At 33.1% G+C, this 17,887-nt stretch overlaps 1 protein-coding gene, 1 long non-coding RNA gene and 1 other non-coding gene across 3 annotated transcripts; 2 read left to right on the top strand and 1 right to left on the bottom strand.

Annotated features, from left to right (window-relative positions):
- Window positions 1–1,478: 1,478 nt before the first annotated feature.
- Window positions 1,479–3,785, top strand: LOC111910461 (uncharacterized). The gene is made up of 3 exons (XR_002856538.3): window positions 1,479–2,820; window positions 3,172–3,238; window positions 3,340–3,785. It is a non-coding gene; the product is annotated as an uncharacterized LOC111910461 (long non-coding RNA).
- LOC111910466 (small nucleolar RNA snoR60) lies at window positions 2,984–3,055 on the top strand. The gene has a single exon (XR_002856539.1). It is a non-coding gene; the product is annotated as a small nucleolar RNA snoR60 (small nucleolar RNA).
- A 9,804-nt stretch (window positions 3,786–13,589) lies between the features above and the next one.
- LOC111910460 (isoprenylcysteine alpha-carbonyl methylesterase ICME) lies at window positions 13,590–16,621 on the bottom strand. The gene is made up of 10 exons (XM_023906298.3): window positions 16,032–16,621; window positions 15,550–15,626; window positions 15,321–15,390; window positions 15,150–15,239; window positions 14,900–15,076; window positions 14,672–14,812; window positions 14,496–14,561; window positions 14,283–14,426; window positions 14,111–14,201; window positions 13,590–13,871 (listed from the first exon to the last, which is right to left on the bottom strand). The coding sequence occupies exons 1-10, from the start codon at window positions 16,496–16,498 to the stop codon at window positions 13,713–13,715; spliced, it is 1,482 nt and encodes a 493-aa protein (XP_023762066.1). The 5' UTR covers window positions 16,499–16,621; the 3' UTR covers window positions 13,590–13,712.
- Between the last annotated feature and the right edge of the window lie 1,266 nt (window positions 16,622–17,887).

The raw sequence follows: 17,887 nt of genomic DNA, 5'->3' as shown, positions 1-17,887 counted from the left end.
TATTTTACATCTTGAATTTTCAGTTATTATGATTTTAATATGGTTAATGTTAAAAATATATCACTAACAAATCATTTCAATCAAGGCCTTAATATCAACCATTAATATAAATCCGCTTATATTAGTAAACCATTAATATAAAATCTTTTTTATTAGGAAATCATTAATACCGAAAAATCATATTCAAATTATCACATACATATACGATTCATCATTGAATCCGCGACTCACATTTATTTTCAATCGTTTCTTTTCTTCAAACTTTCTCCTACAACATCGTTAATATTGCTTATAACTTCCATCATCATTCTCTGGTATAAACATTCGCTCTTGTGCGCTAGAAGGTCAGTAACTTCTTTCGCTTTTTACATTTTTTTCGATTATTTTTTGTTCCTATATCAAATGTATGTATTTATATATTTCGATTTTCTTTGTCACAAATTACATGAAATCAGTTAACTACTTTTCTGAAACTTTTCAAATAAACATGAAAAGATATTAGGTACCTTTAATAAAATAAAAATTAACTATCTTGGGAACTGACATTAATTACAAAAATGTTACTTTTATATATTAGAGATGATTATGATTTTTTTTTTTTAATTTTTATGTCATAAGAATCCGGTTAATTTTGGTATGATTTTAAAATATCATTAAAATTATTATGTTTTTGTATATCATATCAACATACTTTTTTATCTTTGTATAGTAACAATAAAATTTATTAATTTACACAACAAATATAGATATTTCAAATTTTGTAATATTATTATACCTTACAAAATACAACTCCCTCCAAAATAAAATTTCGCCAGTAATTTCATCCATAATTTCAACAAATTTAAATTTGTATTTTCTTTATATAAATTATTTTTAATGATCCTGATTGTTTTTTCTCCAAAAGTATATCAAACATTTACGTCTTAGATAATGATGCCCTATTATAATTATTATTTTCCAAAAATATATCCGTTTAATGACGAATTTGATATAATAGAGGAAGTGAATGTTAATTAAAATGAGATATATATTCCATAATTATTACATGAGTTTATTAAAAAAAATTAATATCAAGGTGTAAACATTAAGCATTTTTAAAGTGAAATTTCAGAATACATACAAACGGTATGTTGGTTGTCAATATATGTTTAAATTAGGTAACATTATTATGCAAGGAACGTTTAATTAAAATACTTATAAATATATAAATATCATAATTATATGAGACGAGGAAAGCCGTTCAACTAATAAAATAAAAAATGATGTCTACAAAGAGATCTTTTAATGATTATATATATTTATCGTTTTCAATGTATTTTCTATACATTTCAATAATACCAATAACCATATATTTTTTTATAATAATTATACAATATCTATAAACGATTATATGTTTTTTTATGCGTTTCCCGCGGGCTATAATCTAGTTGATTACAAACTAGAGACCCCATTCAGTTGCCAATCATCGTATTGTCGTCGTCGCTCCCATACCAAAGAGATTTAACAGGTGCAATTTTTTTTTTTTTTTTTTTTGCAGTGATCCAACATCTGCAAAGGGGATGTATATCTGTATGGGGTTGTGCTTCAAAATACTTGAACTAAGTCAGATATGGTGCTTCATAGCCGTCAGGTGAATTTTTTTTCTTCAGGTATATATCAATTATAAGCAATCTTTTGGGTTATTCTACATATATGCCCTAAAAATGTAAAAGCTATTGATTATGATTCGCAATATCCCCCATTGGACTCAATTTATATACGTCGATAATATTCTCATTTTTAGTAGAACTTTAATTCACATTTCGATTCTTCAACCCACTTGATCCTATTATTATATTCCCACTTCTTTGATATCTTCACTCAACACCAGTCGTCAAATCAGAATCAGTCCCTGTATTGTATCTCTCTATTAATTGCTCCGGTGCCGGCTCCGTTTGAGGTCTGGTCTGGAGTGAGATGAGAGTGTGAGTTGCTTTCATTATAAAGTATAAACACACTCTCTTTTTGTATTTGACAATAGGAAAGCCCACAGAAAGTCGATTTTTTGTATTTTCTGTTAGGGTTTGATCAATTTTAATCTTTTAAATTCAGAATTCTCTCTACTCCTCTTTTTGTGTTTGTTTGTGTTTGTCTGTCTATATAGAGATAATCATGCAGAGGAGAAGAAGAATACAAAACAAGCTGAGAGGAGAGAGTGAGAGAGATTTGAAGGTTTTGTTGTTCATAGAGGATGAAGGTGTTGTTTGTCTTCATTTGCTAATTTCTTGCTATTGCTTTGGTCTCTTTCTTTACAAACCCCCCATATGTAAGAATCAGTGCCACATGGTAAAATGCTCTTGCCACGATTTGAGCTATCTCACTATTAAACTACTCACTATATCATCGTTTTGATTCTAATTGATGGTTCCTACGAAACTCATGGGTTCTGACAAGGATTTGAAGGTCTTGGAGAACAGTGCAACCGTGTTCAATTTGGCGTTGGTGGTTTTATCTCTTCTGATTGTATTGGTGAGGAAGATTGCGGTTTATACTTGGCAAAATAGAGTTACAAAGGAGGAAGCTGATGAAGTTAGGAGTAGGGTTTCTGCAGTAGAAACTCAATTTCTCAATGTTGAAATCGGTAAAGTTTATAAAGCATCAGTTTGTTGTTGCTTTTATGTTATCCTTCTACAGGTTGTGGTTTTATGTTACGATGGTGTTTGTTTAATTACAAAATCTGCACAAGGGGAAAAGGGGAAAAGGGTGTGAGCTTGGAACCTCTGTTATTGCCCGCATCATAGTTTTTCGCTTGGTTTGTTTTGAGTTTTTCAACACTTAGTTGTAAGTTTAAGACCCTTGAAAGACTTCCATTACTTATCAGGCTTGGTTTTTTTTTAATATCTTTTTTCATTGTTTTAGACATCATTCTTTATAATCATCACAACTATTTCTATTATAGTTGACTTTTCTGGTCTCATTCTTCCGTTTGGTACTCTGGTTTGTATGGCATATGATGAGCTACTCGGATTCCCCTTCGGGGCATCTTGTATGATGCAAAAACCGAGTTTCTGATGCCACTTTTGACATTTGATTCAGTTCAATATTCATTATTTTTTATTGTTTTCTAAAATGGTTACAAGGGTTTCTTTAATTTGTCAAAATTTTACTTGATTACTTTATATTCCTTTTCAGGTTAGAATTTTAGAACTCAATGCGTCCTATTTCCTGAAATCTGGAGGCTATTTTGTTATCAATCAAGGTCAATTCTTGATCCTTATACTCATTCATATGTTGAATCTTTATTTGGTTTATTCAATCTTTCATAAATTTTATATTTAATTGCTTTTAAAAATTCAATAGGCAAACTGCATAGATTCTACTATTCCGGTAGAGGCTGTATTTGCTTCTGAAATGAAGAAGCTGCAAGCAGAGCAATTTAAACCAATGGATCAAGTCACCCTTAAACCCTCACATTTCTTTTAAAAGTATTCTATTGGTTTTACTAAAATTTGGTAGTTATGGGGAAAATTGTTAGTCACTAAATAAATCATAGCATGAAAATATATTTAACAGTATAAGATTACAATTTTCATAATATTTATTTTATTAACCTTTGTATACCGTGTAGGAAATTTATGATTTATGATTATCCTTTTTCTTATTTAAAAAAAGATAATCATAAATACTTCTTTATTCTTAGAGTATTCACTTTATTTTGCAAATAGTAAATATATAGTCCCATCTTAGATGAGAAATCATGCAAGGAGTAGAAATGATTCTACAAAACAGATACCTGGAGAACCTATATACGTATTGCACTCAGATGAAACTAAATTAAAATCAGATTTGTACCAAATTATCTAATTCTGGTAGTATCAGAATTTATAATTCAGTTTTTAAGAGTTGTGAGATTTAAATGCCCAAATATCTAAATTTTGGTAGTATCATAATTTATAAATTAGATTTGTACCGAATTATCTAAATTTTGGTAGTATCAGATTTGTACCATAAAGATATAGAATTTTGCATTAACAATTTTGAGTTGTGAGATTTAAATGCCCAAATAACTCATATAAATGAATATAATTTAACCCAAAATTATAACTTTTTTTAAAGCTAAATAAAAAAATAAGCGTATACATTTATTATTAAAAAATATTATAAATTTACTAAAAAAAACTTCTCTCTTTGTAAACTAATACATTTTTTATAAATATCTGATTAGTCATTATGATTTCATATTATGAATAGTGTTTTTTTTTCTCAACCACGTGCTTGTCTTCTGATTTATATTATGTTGCATTATATAAACTCATGATTTTTATAAAATAGATGGATTTACATGTGTAACTACATATTTACAAATTACAAAGTTATTAAAAAAAATATTATATTACAATTGATAAGTTTTTCTAGATTAATGATATATTACTTTATTATATAATTAATCTTTTAATTCTATTTAAAATTATCACCCGTGGGTTCCACGGGTTTTAACCTAGTTTATAGATATGACTATGAGATGTACAAAAAAAAATGTGTGGAACGGGTTAAAAGGGGATAATTTTTGCCGCTAATTTGAGCATAAATTCGGCGTTTAGTCTCTTTCAAATTTGGTCCTTATTGAGGCTTTTGTAACGTTTTTTTGTTCCTGTTCCAAATAATTAAACCGATTATTTTGTGGACAAAATTTTCAAACAATTGTTACAAGAGCCTCAAATGATGACCAAAATTGCAAGAAAATAACCTTTGGAGACCAAATTTGCAAAAATAACTATACTAGGGACCAAAAATGTAAATTTAATAAGCTACCGGAACAACCACATCACCTACTCTTTGGAGAGGTGTCCACTTCTACTGTAAACAAGAATATACTTATATTATTATTTTTATTATTTTTTAAAAAAACTAAATGAAAAGTGGCGTCCTAAAAGAGAACCCCAAACTTTATACCTGCAACAAAAGTTAAAGATTTTTTGATGTTTCCAATTTTACCCCTGATTTTGCTACTCACCCTATTACCCAAGCTCCTCCAGTGATTATCAAGTCTGCCATTAAATATTCAGAGTAATAATTAGCAAGTGGAATAATTAAGACATTAAGACATACTTATTCCTTGGTTGATCACCAAAAACAATGTCTCTGCCAACTTGATTTGAGAAATAGTAGTAATAAGCAACTGCAGTGATTAAGGAGTTATATGTCATTTAGGAAGTTTAGTGAATTGAGAATTTTAAGCTAAAGGGTATAATGGGAATCTTGTAGTTTGTTAGTATTAAACATGAGATTGGGAGGAATGACCTGAGTCACGAATCACCGACTTCACAAACCTTGAAGGACACCTGGCATTGTGTAAAAATTACATTTTTTTGGTCTTTGTATAAACTTAAATCAATTATAGAAATAGTCTTTTGTGTAAGACAAAGTTAAAGAAATATTCCTTATGTAATAAAATTACAAAGGATTGTAGTCATTCCAAATATGATTTGGGCCTAGGGCGAAAGAAAAAAAAAATTGGCCCTTAAAATACATAAATATCATCATGTTTTTTATAATAATTCAATAATTGAAAAAAAATACTTGTATTATCTTCTAAATATAACAATTTTCATAACAAATTTAGGCACTTTTAAAAGATGGACCCTATACGGTCACCCCTATCGCTTACCCTCTGGGATGAGCCTGGATTGTACATGGTAACACATTTAATAGGAGGAGCTATTTTCAAAGTAAGTTGAGGTTAATATAACTATCAGTCCTACGACTCTTTTAAAAATATAGTAAATTACACGGATGGTCATTTATCTTTATAGTTTTTTCTTGAAATGGTCCTTACAAAACTTTTTTCTCTCAGATGATTCCGACAGAACAAACCTTGCATATAAAAGACCTTTATGACTAACTTTGTTAACAGATTCTGTTAAGTATATATCTGAAAAGACGAAAATCCCCTTCGTTTTTATTTTTTTATAGAGAAAATTACAAAAATTGTTTAATCCCTTAATCACTTTGTGGAAAATAACCAAAAAAACCTAAATTACAAAAATAACCACCAAAATCGCAGATGGACTCGGTCCATCTGCGATTTTACTTGTACGTTTGCAAATGCACTCAATCCATCTGTGATTTCCTCTTTTCAGGGGTATAAAAAGATACTTTTTTTCTTTCATTTTTCAAACTTTTTTTTGGAGAACTCTCTCTCTAGAGGCATTATGGACGATTTTATTTTTTCAAACTTTTTGTTGGAGAATTCATTTTATTAGAGATGTTTTAAACAAATTTTCCAAAGAAATAACAACTAAATAAGGTTGTTTCTATAACATCCCGAATTTCAGAAGTATGATTTAAGGGTTTAAAGTGTAATTTCGAAGAAGGGACTCGACGAGTAGGTATGCTTACTCGCCGAGTCGGAGCGGGTTTTGGGTCGCGAATTAAGTGACCAACTCGCCGAGTCGGAAGCTGGACTCGACGAGTTGGTGCTGGAATGAGAAAAACCCTAATCTTAGGGTTTGCACCCTATTTAAAGGACTTTATGTCCTTCTCTCAGCCTCCTTATTGCCCTTGAGAGACAAAAACCCTAAGCTCGTGTGTGTGAGGCCATTGGAGGGAGATTGAAGCTTTGAAAGGTGTTCTAGTGGAAGAAGCTTGAAGATCAAAAGGGCTTGCATCAAGAGAGTGGTGTAGATCCAGAATCTACTGCAGTTTGGGCACATCTTGGAGGTAATAAGTTGTTACCTTGCCTTTGTTGCTTCTAGATCTATTCTTGAATGAGATTTGGGGCTATTTTGGTATGATTGAGATCTATTTCGGGTTTGGAGTTTAGATCTGAGGTTGCTACTCCAGATCTAGACTTGTGATGGTCTAGAATGTCATAAAGCATCAGTCATTGAGTTGTTGGTGAAGCCCCTTTGTCTTAAACCATAGCCCTAGAGCGATTTAGACCTTTAACTCCTTGGTTTCACGTAAAGTTTGCAACTTTACGTGGGAGTTATGCACTAGAAGAGTGGATCTACAGTTTGGAGCCCCTGCATGGCTCGAAAAGCTTCAGTATGGATTAAGGACTGAAGGGACTCGGCGAGTCACATGGGTGGACTCGGCGAGTCTATTGAAGATGGTCATGGCCTCGACGAGTTAGAAGAACAATTCGGCGAGTCTATTAAAGATTGTCGTGGACTCGGCGAGTCTGTTCTTGGACTCGGTGAGTCAGGTCGCAGAACCCCAACCTATTTTGGTTAAAACCTCGGACTAGTGAGTCGGTTGGCGACTTAGTGAGTTGGGCAGGATGGAACTCAGAGATCGTTGGACTCGACGAGTCTTGGGGTGACTTGGCGAGTTGTGTCGTGATGTGAGAGTTTTATGAGTTTGAGAACTTGGCGAGTCGACAGGTTGACTCGGCGAGTAGAGTCAATCAGTAAAAATGCATTGCCTTCATTATACTTCTTGTTATGTCCATAAGTGTTCGGTTTCTTCGTTCCATAATTTTGTTTTGTTGTGGAGAGTATGGGGCGGTAAGGTGGCGTTTGACTCCGTTTTGATCACAAAAAGAATTAAACTCGAGAAAAGTAAACTCACCTCCTTGATCACTTCTAAACACTTTCAAAGGCTTTCCAATTTCATTCTCCACCAAAGCTTTGAATTTTTTTGAAGTGTGTAAATGTCTCACTCTCTTTCTTTCATGAGATAAATCCACATAAATCATGAAAAATCATCAATTAGTGTAAAAAATATTGATTTTGACCCTTGGTTGCCGGCTTGGTCGGACCGCATAAATCACCGTGAACTAGTTCCAATGGTCGTTTTGCTTTATATGTCGTCATGGTCGGGAATGAATTTCTTGTTTGCTTGCCCACCAAGCAAGACTCACACAATTGATTCTCATGATCAAATTGGGGTAACCCTTTGACTAGACCCTTGTTGGAAATCTTTTTTATTGACTCGAAATTGATGTGCCTAAGTCTTGCATGCCATCGCCACGTATCTTCACTTACACCCTATTCCCGAGTTCAATTAAGGAGAGAAAGGAAAGGAAATGGATGGAAGTGCGAGGAAAGTAAAAGAAACTGGTGTTCCCGAGTTTCATTAAAGAGAGAAATAACAAAATGTTTAACTTTCCTTCCACTTCTCTCCAACTCGGGAACACAAAAGACAATTTTATGTTCCTATCTTTTTTCTTCTTTTTTCTTCTTTTTTCTCCTTACTTTCTTTTTTGTTCTTCGCTACAACTCGGGAACAAGGAGTTAGTCTCGAATGAAGGCAAATAAGTTCTCCAATTTGTAACTTTATTTTATAAAGGCGGTTAAGTTCTTTGTACTTTCATTAATAAGTAATTATCGGCATCATGCGTGGTCAAATAGTTGTTTTTCATTCGAATGTCACACCCGACTTCGGTTCTTGTCCGAGACTAACAATATTGTTCTTGAGATCCGGTATGTAGTAAATCTTCGTCATTAGCCTTTGTTGACCTTTTCTTGCCTTGGAAAAGTATAACACCTTTTCCCTTGATTTTTACACACGAATTATCTCCAAATTTAACCCTCCCGGTTATGCCTTCATCAAGTTCGGAGAAAAATGACTGATTTTTGTCATGTGATTGCTTGCCCCGTTATCCAAATACCACACATCGTTATCTTGTGAGTCGTATCGGGACGGTATAACATTTTCTTCATTTAAAAATATGGCCTCATGTAAAAATACAGTTTTGTCGGTATCGTTAACTTCGGTAAAATTATTTTCTTGTAGTTTTTGGATTCGGTCTGGACATTGAGACGCGAAGTGGCCCAGTTTATCGCACCGATAACAAATAATTTTGGATCGATGCTATTTTGTTTTATTATTATTTGGGTTATTATTGGAATTGGGCTGATCAAAATTGGACTTGTCTCCATGATTGGGCTTGCCACCTTGTGAGACTCGATTAACATATTTAGACCCACTTTATCCATTCAGTCCATTTGACCCTCCTGTCCCGTTAAATCCCTTCGACCTTTTTCCTTGCGTTCTACGATTACTCGAACCACCACCACTAGAAGTCTTCGTAAACAGCGCGTTCGCCTGACCATCTCCGTCGTCGTCCTCCTCCCTAATCCGTTCTTCATACGCCTTAAGTCTTCCCACAACATCCTCGAAACCGATTGTCTTCAAGTCCAGGACTTGCTCCAAGGAAGCAACAATTTGGATGAAGTTTCTCAGTACCAATTTTAGAAATTTCTTGACCATCTTGTGTTCTTCAATCGATTCCCCAAGGGATGCTGCTTTAGATGCGATTCCAGCTAGTTTCCCTGCAAAAGAGTCGATCGATTCCAAGTCAGACATCCTCAATCGGTCGAATTATCCCATCAAGGTTTGTAACCTTGCCTCCTTTACACGATCTGCACCCACATGTCTCGTTTTGATTGCTTCCCAAAGTTGTTTTGCAATCTCCACATCTCCGATTTGCATAATCAATGTCTCCAGGATCGCCTGATACAACAACCCCATCGTCAGGTAATCTTTTTCTTCATTCTTCTCTGTTTCTAGATAGATTACGGTCCATGCCTTGTGAATCTGTAACACTACCTTCATTCTTAGTGCCTATACAGTGTAGTTGGTTGAATTGAGCATGGGACACTGTACCGAAGTGGCTCCAATCTCCTTCTCCCTCACAGGAGCACTGCCTGAAGACCTTTCATCTCCTGCCATGTCGACCACTATGTTCAACAAGTAAGTAATTCGATCTCAAAGTTGTATGTTCTTGGCTTTGATACCAATTCAAGTCAAGAAAGTATAACACGGACAATTAATCAAACTATCTCTTTGATTAAATGAGAAAATAACGCAAAACTCAATTTGTGAATACAATCTCTCTTAACCCTACACGGCTAAACAAGATGTGTGTTTATATATATATATATATATATATATATATATATATATATATATATATATATATATATATATATATATGAGACAGTTCAAATAAAAACAATATATAATGTGAGAACGTAAAAACACTACTTTTATGTTATTATTCTGCAATGAATGTTCTATCCACAACTTTATATTATTATTCAGCAATAAATAAATGAGTAGTCACAGGTTAAAACTAAAATTAGAATTTACTACAAAAATGCACATACATAAATTTATAATAGAATAATAACATTCTAATAAATATATGAATAATCAGTATATGAATAATCAAACATTAATATTCATATTAAAATTACTTCAACAATATACATATACAAAATTCATTACAGAATAATAATATAAAGACAGTGTTTTCACGTTCTCATACTATTTACTGTTTTTATTTGAACTTACTGCTCGCTCTCTCTCTCTCTCTCTCTCTCTCTCTCTATATATATATATATATATATATATATATATATATATATATATATATATATATAATCTAATTACCGACTTGTGAATTAGAATATGGAAACTAGGAACCCACGTGAACATAGTTTCCTAAAACTAGGTTGCCTTAAATTGAATTGTTTGATCTTCAAGTCCTACTTGACTTAGGATTCCAACAAATTGTACATGGTAACACAGTTAATATGAGTTATTTTCAAAATAAGTTGAGGTTAATATCGGTCATATAACTCTTTTAGATATATTAAAAATATAATTTTTAAAGGAAAAATAAGAATGATGAAGAAAATAAGAAAAAAAAAAGTTGGTTTAAAGAATTGAACCTAACTGAATGAGTTCGATGAAGGACTTCGTGCCAATATGTAAAATGATGTTCCCAGATATCAACAAATTTAAAATTGGTCCAAAAACTGCTATGGGCCTTCAGTGGTTGGCCAACCGGCCATCCCCTATGGTTCGGGATTGAATGTCTCAAAAGTTCTACCGATGACCTTTTGTGAGGAAAAATTAAAAAAAAAAAAAAAAAATAATAATAATAATAATAATAATAATAATAATAATAATAATAATAACAAAAACAAAAAATCATCAACATCAACATTAGTAATTATCAAGGAACTCCCGGTCATTATTAGTATCGTAAGATTAAAAGGCTTCTAACCAAGCGGTATCCGGTGTTGCCCTCTTTATTTGAGTTTGAGGGTTCAAGTCCTCGCTACGGACATATGTGAATTTAAGGAGTAGTTTTGGATTAGGTTAGATTTGTCGTTTGGTATCGTAAGAAAATTTGGTTATGCAATAATGCGGATTATATGGTCATTTTAATTAATAATATCACAAATATTTATTTTAAAATTTTGGATATACAATGCAAATAAAATTTTGAACTATAATGAACTTTAAAATCATTGGGTAATCGAGATTAGAATTTACATGCGATGCTATAGAGTCGTGTTTAGTTCCAACCTTCTATTTCGTTTTATAAGTTCAAGACTTGAATACGTTTACTTCAATCAACGTTATATTACAAACGAAGAATGTTCAACCTTCTATTTCGGTTCAGTGTACCATCTATTGAAATGAGTATTATATATCAAAAGTCTGTCTACTCTAGTCTCTAGTCCCCTCCCTGTACTTGATACTCCACGACTTGGTCGTCGGTTGAGTTATTCTGCAAAGACTACGTGCATGCATGGGGTTGAAGTTATAACAAGTCGACGTAAATGTTGTGGAAAACTAAATATCTATAATTAATAGTCACAGTCAACCGATGCTAAAATTAATAAGATTAGGAATCGGACAGATCTCTGACAGAAATATGGGAAAGAAGACGGGAGTAGTTGTTTTCATGTTGATTTCTTTCTTCTTACTCATGATCTTATCAAGTAAGTTCAAACTTAACGTTCATGCAAACATATATACATATATACAATCGTTCTAAATATTATATATGAAAGTGAAATGCATAACATTCTCTCTTAATCAGACGCGGAAACTCCACCTCCAAGCCTTATAGCAATACCCCACCCGCGGCAATCACCTAATCCACCACATAAAGTGGGTTTACCGCACCACCCACCCCCATCCCCATCCCCACCTAACCATGGGGGACGAGGACCAATCATTTATCCAGGTCTGCAACCGGTCTGTAATGCTGGGATAAATTCCCAATGTGCACCTAAAAGATACACCCGTAGGGAGTGTACAACTTACAATGGTTGTGTACCCGGACCATGATAAGCTTTCATGTTTGAAGTGAATATTAAAAACTTGCTTTTGTACGTTGAGCTAGCTATCTAGGATCGATTGTAACAATATTATCACATATTCACATGTGTACACATACTCTTCGTTTCTTCATAATTGAATAATATACTTATCTAGCTTTTTTTGTACGACTGGTAGTGGTTAGATGCTAGATTCACCAAGTTAGTTATCCACTGGATAATGACTTGATAAGGTAACCAACTATATATATTTTGTCACTTAATTTTTTTTTGTGCACTCTTAACCATTAAAATTGTTTTTTTTGTTTAAAACATACCATGACAGATAATAGAAGGTTTTTCCTGTTTCCAACGTCTCTTTCTGGCCAAGTATGATTTTTCCGGTCATCTTTTCCGGCCAAAATAGTTTTTCCGCCGAGTTGAGCTTTTGACACAATTTTTCAGATTTTTTGTTTCTCTTTCTCTCTCTCTTTCTTATATTTTGTTTCCAGATTTGTAGGTTTTTATGTGTTCTTGTCCTTGGAAATAATTCTGAAACCCTAGAAATCAAAAATCAAAGCTGATGAACAACTTGAACTCAAAGCTACCATGAAAAAAAAAAAAATCAAAGCTGATGAAAGGGCTGGTCTTGATTTTAAAAACTCATCAGAGACAATTTTTTTTTGGTTGTTTGTAAAACCTAAATAGAAATCGAAGTTGATGAAGGGGTTGTTTTCATGGTTGAAAAACACACCCCAAAAAGCGATTTCAGTTTTTAATTTCTCCCACACAAACACCATGTGAAATCAGGTTCATCCATGGCAGATTTTGAGTTTATCCATGGTAGTTTTTCAGATCTCATTTCTAAAACCCTTCATCTTCCTCGAGCGTTTAAACCTTTCATCAATGGCTGATTCGATTTTGTTTCTTGAACCTTTCATCTTCCATCTTCCTCGAGTTTGAACCCTAACTCACTTATGACGATCAACAAACTCTAACAAGAAATTAAAAATCAAATATTTGAATCATTTTGTATGTGTTTATTCTTCAACCATGGACACATACAAAAACCCACAAATCAGAGAGAGAGAGAGAGAGAGAGAGAGAGAGAGAGAGAGAGAGAGAGAGAGAGAGAGAGAGAGAGAGAGAGAGAGAGAGAGAGAGAGAGAGAGAGAGAGAGAGAATCTGAAAAGTATGTCAAGAACTCAACCAGAAAAGCTATTTTGGTCAGAGAAGATGACCGGAAATATCATATTTGGCCGGTATAGACGCCAGAAACCGGAAAAACCTTTTATTATTAGTTATAATGGTATGTTTTAATAAAAAAAAAAAAAAAAAAAAACAAGTTTAATGGTTAAGAGTGCACAAAAAATAGTGAAGTGACCAAATAGTTACCCTCTCAAATCATTATCCCTTAATCCCCTTATGCCGGTTTGAAACCGGGACCTCCGATCTAAGAGGCTTTCACCTCTATCAAGTGGGTTAGTTCAACATTGTCACGTATCTAGCTAGCTAGCATGAACTATGAGATGTACAAAAAAAAAGTACAAAAAAAATATAAGTTTTTTCTTTAATTTGTATATATGCTTGGATTTTAACAAATATGAGGACATTAAGACATTTATAGATATGACTATGAGATGTACAAAAAAAAATGTGTGGAACGGGTTAAAAGGGGCTGATTTTTGCCGCCAATTTGAGCATAAATTCAGGCACAAGGCGGCGTCTTGGAGGTGCACTCACTTGTTTTGCAAGTGCTTCTTCATCTCCCGCATAAACAATTGCAACCAAATCATCAAACAATTTATCATCCCCTCTCATTGGATCCTAAATACAAATACAAAATGGATAATTAATTAAATGTTCACATAAATTTGCTTATTTGAGGCTTTTTTTTTTTTGAATGTTTTTTCATTCTTATTCCAAATAAAATGACCGAAGAGGGACCAAAAACGTTATACGAACCTCAAATGATGACCAAAATTGCAAGAAAATAACCTTTTGGAGACCAAATTTGCAAAAATCAATTATACTCAGGGACCAAAAATGTAAATTTAATAACCTACCTGAACAAACACATCAGTATGAGTTTTCCCCTCATACAACATCAACTCTGCTTTTGCTCCTACTCTTTGAAGAGTATCCACAAACGTTTTACTATAAACATCAACACACTTATATATTATTATTATTTTTTTTTTAAAAAACTAAATTGAAAAAATAACAAAAGACTCATACCTGCAATCTGCTGGAATGGAATAATCTGCAGTGCCATGAAAAAGAATAATTGGAGGCAAGAGAGAAACTGCTTTTTTATTGTTGGGATCTTGAACACTAATTTCTGGAGAATATTTTCTCAAAGATTCCTCACCTCCCATAATACTGTATAAAAAATTATATAAAGTTATCCTTTTTTTTTTAATATTAAAAGTAGACAAAAATGGAAAATACCTATAAAAAAGTGACTTGTATGGGCCTCGAGTGTGTAAATGTTCAGCCAAGTTATACAAATTATATCTACATAAAGATTATAAACAAAACTAGTGTCAGTTTTGTAATATTAGTTTTCAACTTTTCACATATATGAACTGAAAATAACTAACAAGATTAACAATTTACATACATACCCTCCAGATAAGCCCAAATAAGCTTTTATCTGAGAAACACTCCATGTAGTACTCTGTGTTGCATCACACTCGATAATTGCTTGCTCCACAAGTGCACAAGCTGCAATATGTGCACCAGCTGATTGTCCCATCAGGTAAATCCTTCAAGATTACCATATTTCAAAACTCAAAATCCAAAAGGGTAAATTAGTAAATTAGTAAAAAGTAAAAAACATATAATATACCTACCTATTAGGATCACCACCATATTCAGAGATGTTATTGCATACAAATGAGATGCCTCTAGAAGCATCCTTAACCATTTCACTTATTGTAGCTTTGGGAAAGTTTCTGTAATCTATGCATGCCACTATAACATCTGTACCTGATAAGTGGCGTCCTAATAAAGAACCCCAAGCTTTATACCTGCAACAAAAGTTCAAGATTTTTTTATGTTTCCAATTTTACCCCTGGTTTTGTTAGTTAGTTAGTTACTTACCCTATTACCCAAGCTCCTCCAGTGATGAAAGCAATGACAGGTTTTGGGGCATCGTTTTTTCCATTGTCTTTAGGCAAATATATATCAAGTCTGCAAATAAATATTCAGTTAAATGAAAATAATAGTAATAAGAAAGTGGAATAATTGAATAATTAAGATATTAAGACATACTTATTTCTAGGTTGATCACCAAAAACAATGTCTCTGCGAACTTGATTTGAGAAATAGTAGTAATAAGCAACTGAAAGGATTAAGGATTTATATGTCATTTAGTGATTTAGCCATTTAGGAAATATAGTGAGATTGAGAATTTTAAGTTAAAGGGTATAAAGGGAATCTTGTAATTTGTTATTAAACATGGGAGGAATGACCTTAGCCACGAATCACCGACTTTACAAACCTTGAAGTACACCTGGCATGATTAGGATTGCATAACATTGCAGAGCAAGAAATCCAGTGATTATTGAGTAACCTGACCTGAAGAAAGAATGTATATTAACATACTTTCAAATCATATTAATCTAAAAAATGTGGTAATAACAAGGATACTCCTCCATTAACTGAGTTTCTCTTTCATATTTAAGACACCAAGTCGACTAATGACACTTAAGGCACTTGAAACAGTTAAACAATCATTATACATAGAAGACAAATTAACAGAGTTTTCGAAATAAGATTCCATGAAGCAAGAAAAAGAAAGAGAATTTCAGAAAATCCTATAAAACATTCTCAAATACACAACAAGAAGAAATATATTCAAATTCGCCATTTACAATTAATAAATTTAAAATCATCAATGTGAAGAGTGGTTTATACTTTATACCACATGAATGAAGGATCAAGAAAACAAAATTCATTGAAGAGTGGAAAGAGGAAATTTACCTAATACGTGCCCACAATTTAGACCCAACCCGGGTGATAAAAAACGAATCCCCATCAGCCCGGCCTGCATTGTGACAAAAAAACCGCCGCCGGCCACCAGGAAAATCGGATAGATTCGAATCGCTAGCGGCACGACGACGTCGTTGCTGGTAAGAAACGGAACTCGTCACAGTTGACGCCATACTAGTACTGTTAACACTATCGTAACTTGAAACCCTAGGTAAAAAAGGTGTGGTTTCAAACTTTTTCCCATCTTCAATAGATGAATGGGCCAAATCATCTCCATCACCATCCTCCATGTTGAGGAACACTGCTCCAGCATGTGCGGCCGCAGAAGCTGGCATGATTGAAGATGGTGGTGTTCGATTTGGGAAAAAGGGATTGGAGATTGAGATCGAGATAGGGAGGATCTGCGACTGCATCTTGGATAGATATAGACGTGCGGATTTATTGAATGATTTGTGCATGGGCGAGATTCTGTAGGATGAATATGAGCGAAAATAATGGAAGAAATGCAGTCGAATGATTGCGAGAGTACAAAATTTTGAATTTGGAAGAAGGAAGAGAGAGTTTTGTTTGGTTTCATCGATATGGACACGTGGCGACTTGTAACCGGATGATTAGGAAGTTTGGCCCCACTGGCAATATTGCTTGCTGGGATGGGTTACTTGCTGTGCTCCTGTACAGTGGAGCCAGAGAGCAAGGAGTCAAGGACCTTTTTGAGCCCATGCTGAAAGCTGAATGCATGATCTATACAAATAATAGAGCAAATTAGCCATGAATAACTTTTTATCAAATACTGATCCAGTATTGAGTATTGGTATCAGTATCGAACCGTACTGGATTTAAAAATATAAAACGACATTCGGTACTTTAAATTCACGAAATTTGAGATTTGGTACCGTCGGTATCAATACTAGTACCGAAAATCGGTACCATACCAGATACCACTGATACTGGTGATGTTAATTTGGTTTGGTACTCGGGATTAACTTTTGATTAAATTCGGTTTTTGGGAAATCGGGAACAATACGGGTCGGTACCGGTTCCGTCTTGTGCTCAAAATCTGTTTTCTATTTGCTTTGTTTGTTGGTTTCTGTTCTCTGTTAAGGTTTTATGATAACATTTCACCTAATTCGATTTGTTGCTCTAGTTCGACTAATAATTAAATTTTCTAATACTAATTCACTTACGTTCTCCTAGTATTCGACAACCCACTCTTACCCCAAAGATATACACTTTGGCATACTTGTGTAATAGTCCTAAATTTTTGTATTTCTTTCTTTAAGTAGAAGAGTAGATTTAAACACATTATATTGGTTTAGTCTTAGAGTTTATGTAGTGGATGGAGTTTTTGGTTATAAACAATAAGATAAAACAGATAATCAAAACAATCATAAATACTATTTGGTGGGTGTTATGGTGCTATCCTAATGATTGCAATGTTATTATAGATTTTTGGTTTGATAGTTGAAAAAAGCAAGAGTGTTTATAATTTGGTTGATTGGTTAAAAAATCTAATCAATTTTTTTTCCTTTTATGTCTTGCTAAAATGTTAATAAAAAATCACATAGATGTTAAAGCAAATACTATTATTTTTTGACAAAAATAATATGTAATTTATTAGTTCTTTATTGAACACTTAAAACGTCAATAAAGAATGATTTCACATGGTTTTAATGATATCAAAGTTGTTGATGACACAATAAATCCATGTAACTTATTATAAATATGTTTTTAATTTCATGCTACTTTTAAATTCTTATTATACGTTGTTTCTAATATACTAGACACATGATTATATTATTTATTTTTCTCATTTTAACAAATTCATCACTAATTCACTAAATAAGTAA

Source organism: Lactuca sativa, chromosome 8 (assembly GCF_002870075.4).
Source record: "Lactuca sativa cultivar Salinas chromosome 8, Lsat_Salinas_v11, whole genome shotgun sequence".
Lineage (NCBI taxonomy): Eukaryota > Viridiplantae > Streptophyta > Magnoliopsida > Asterales > Asteraceae > Lactuca > Lactuca sativa.
The sequence above is the reverse complement of the archived record's forward strand: the minus strand, read 5'-3'. Positions and strand labels throughout refer to the sequence as shown.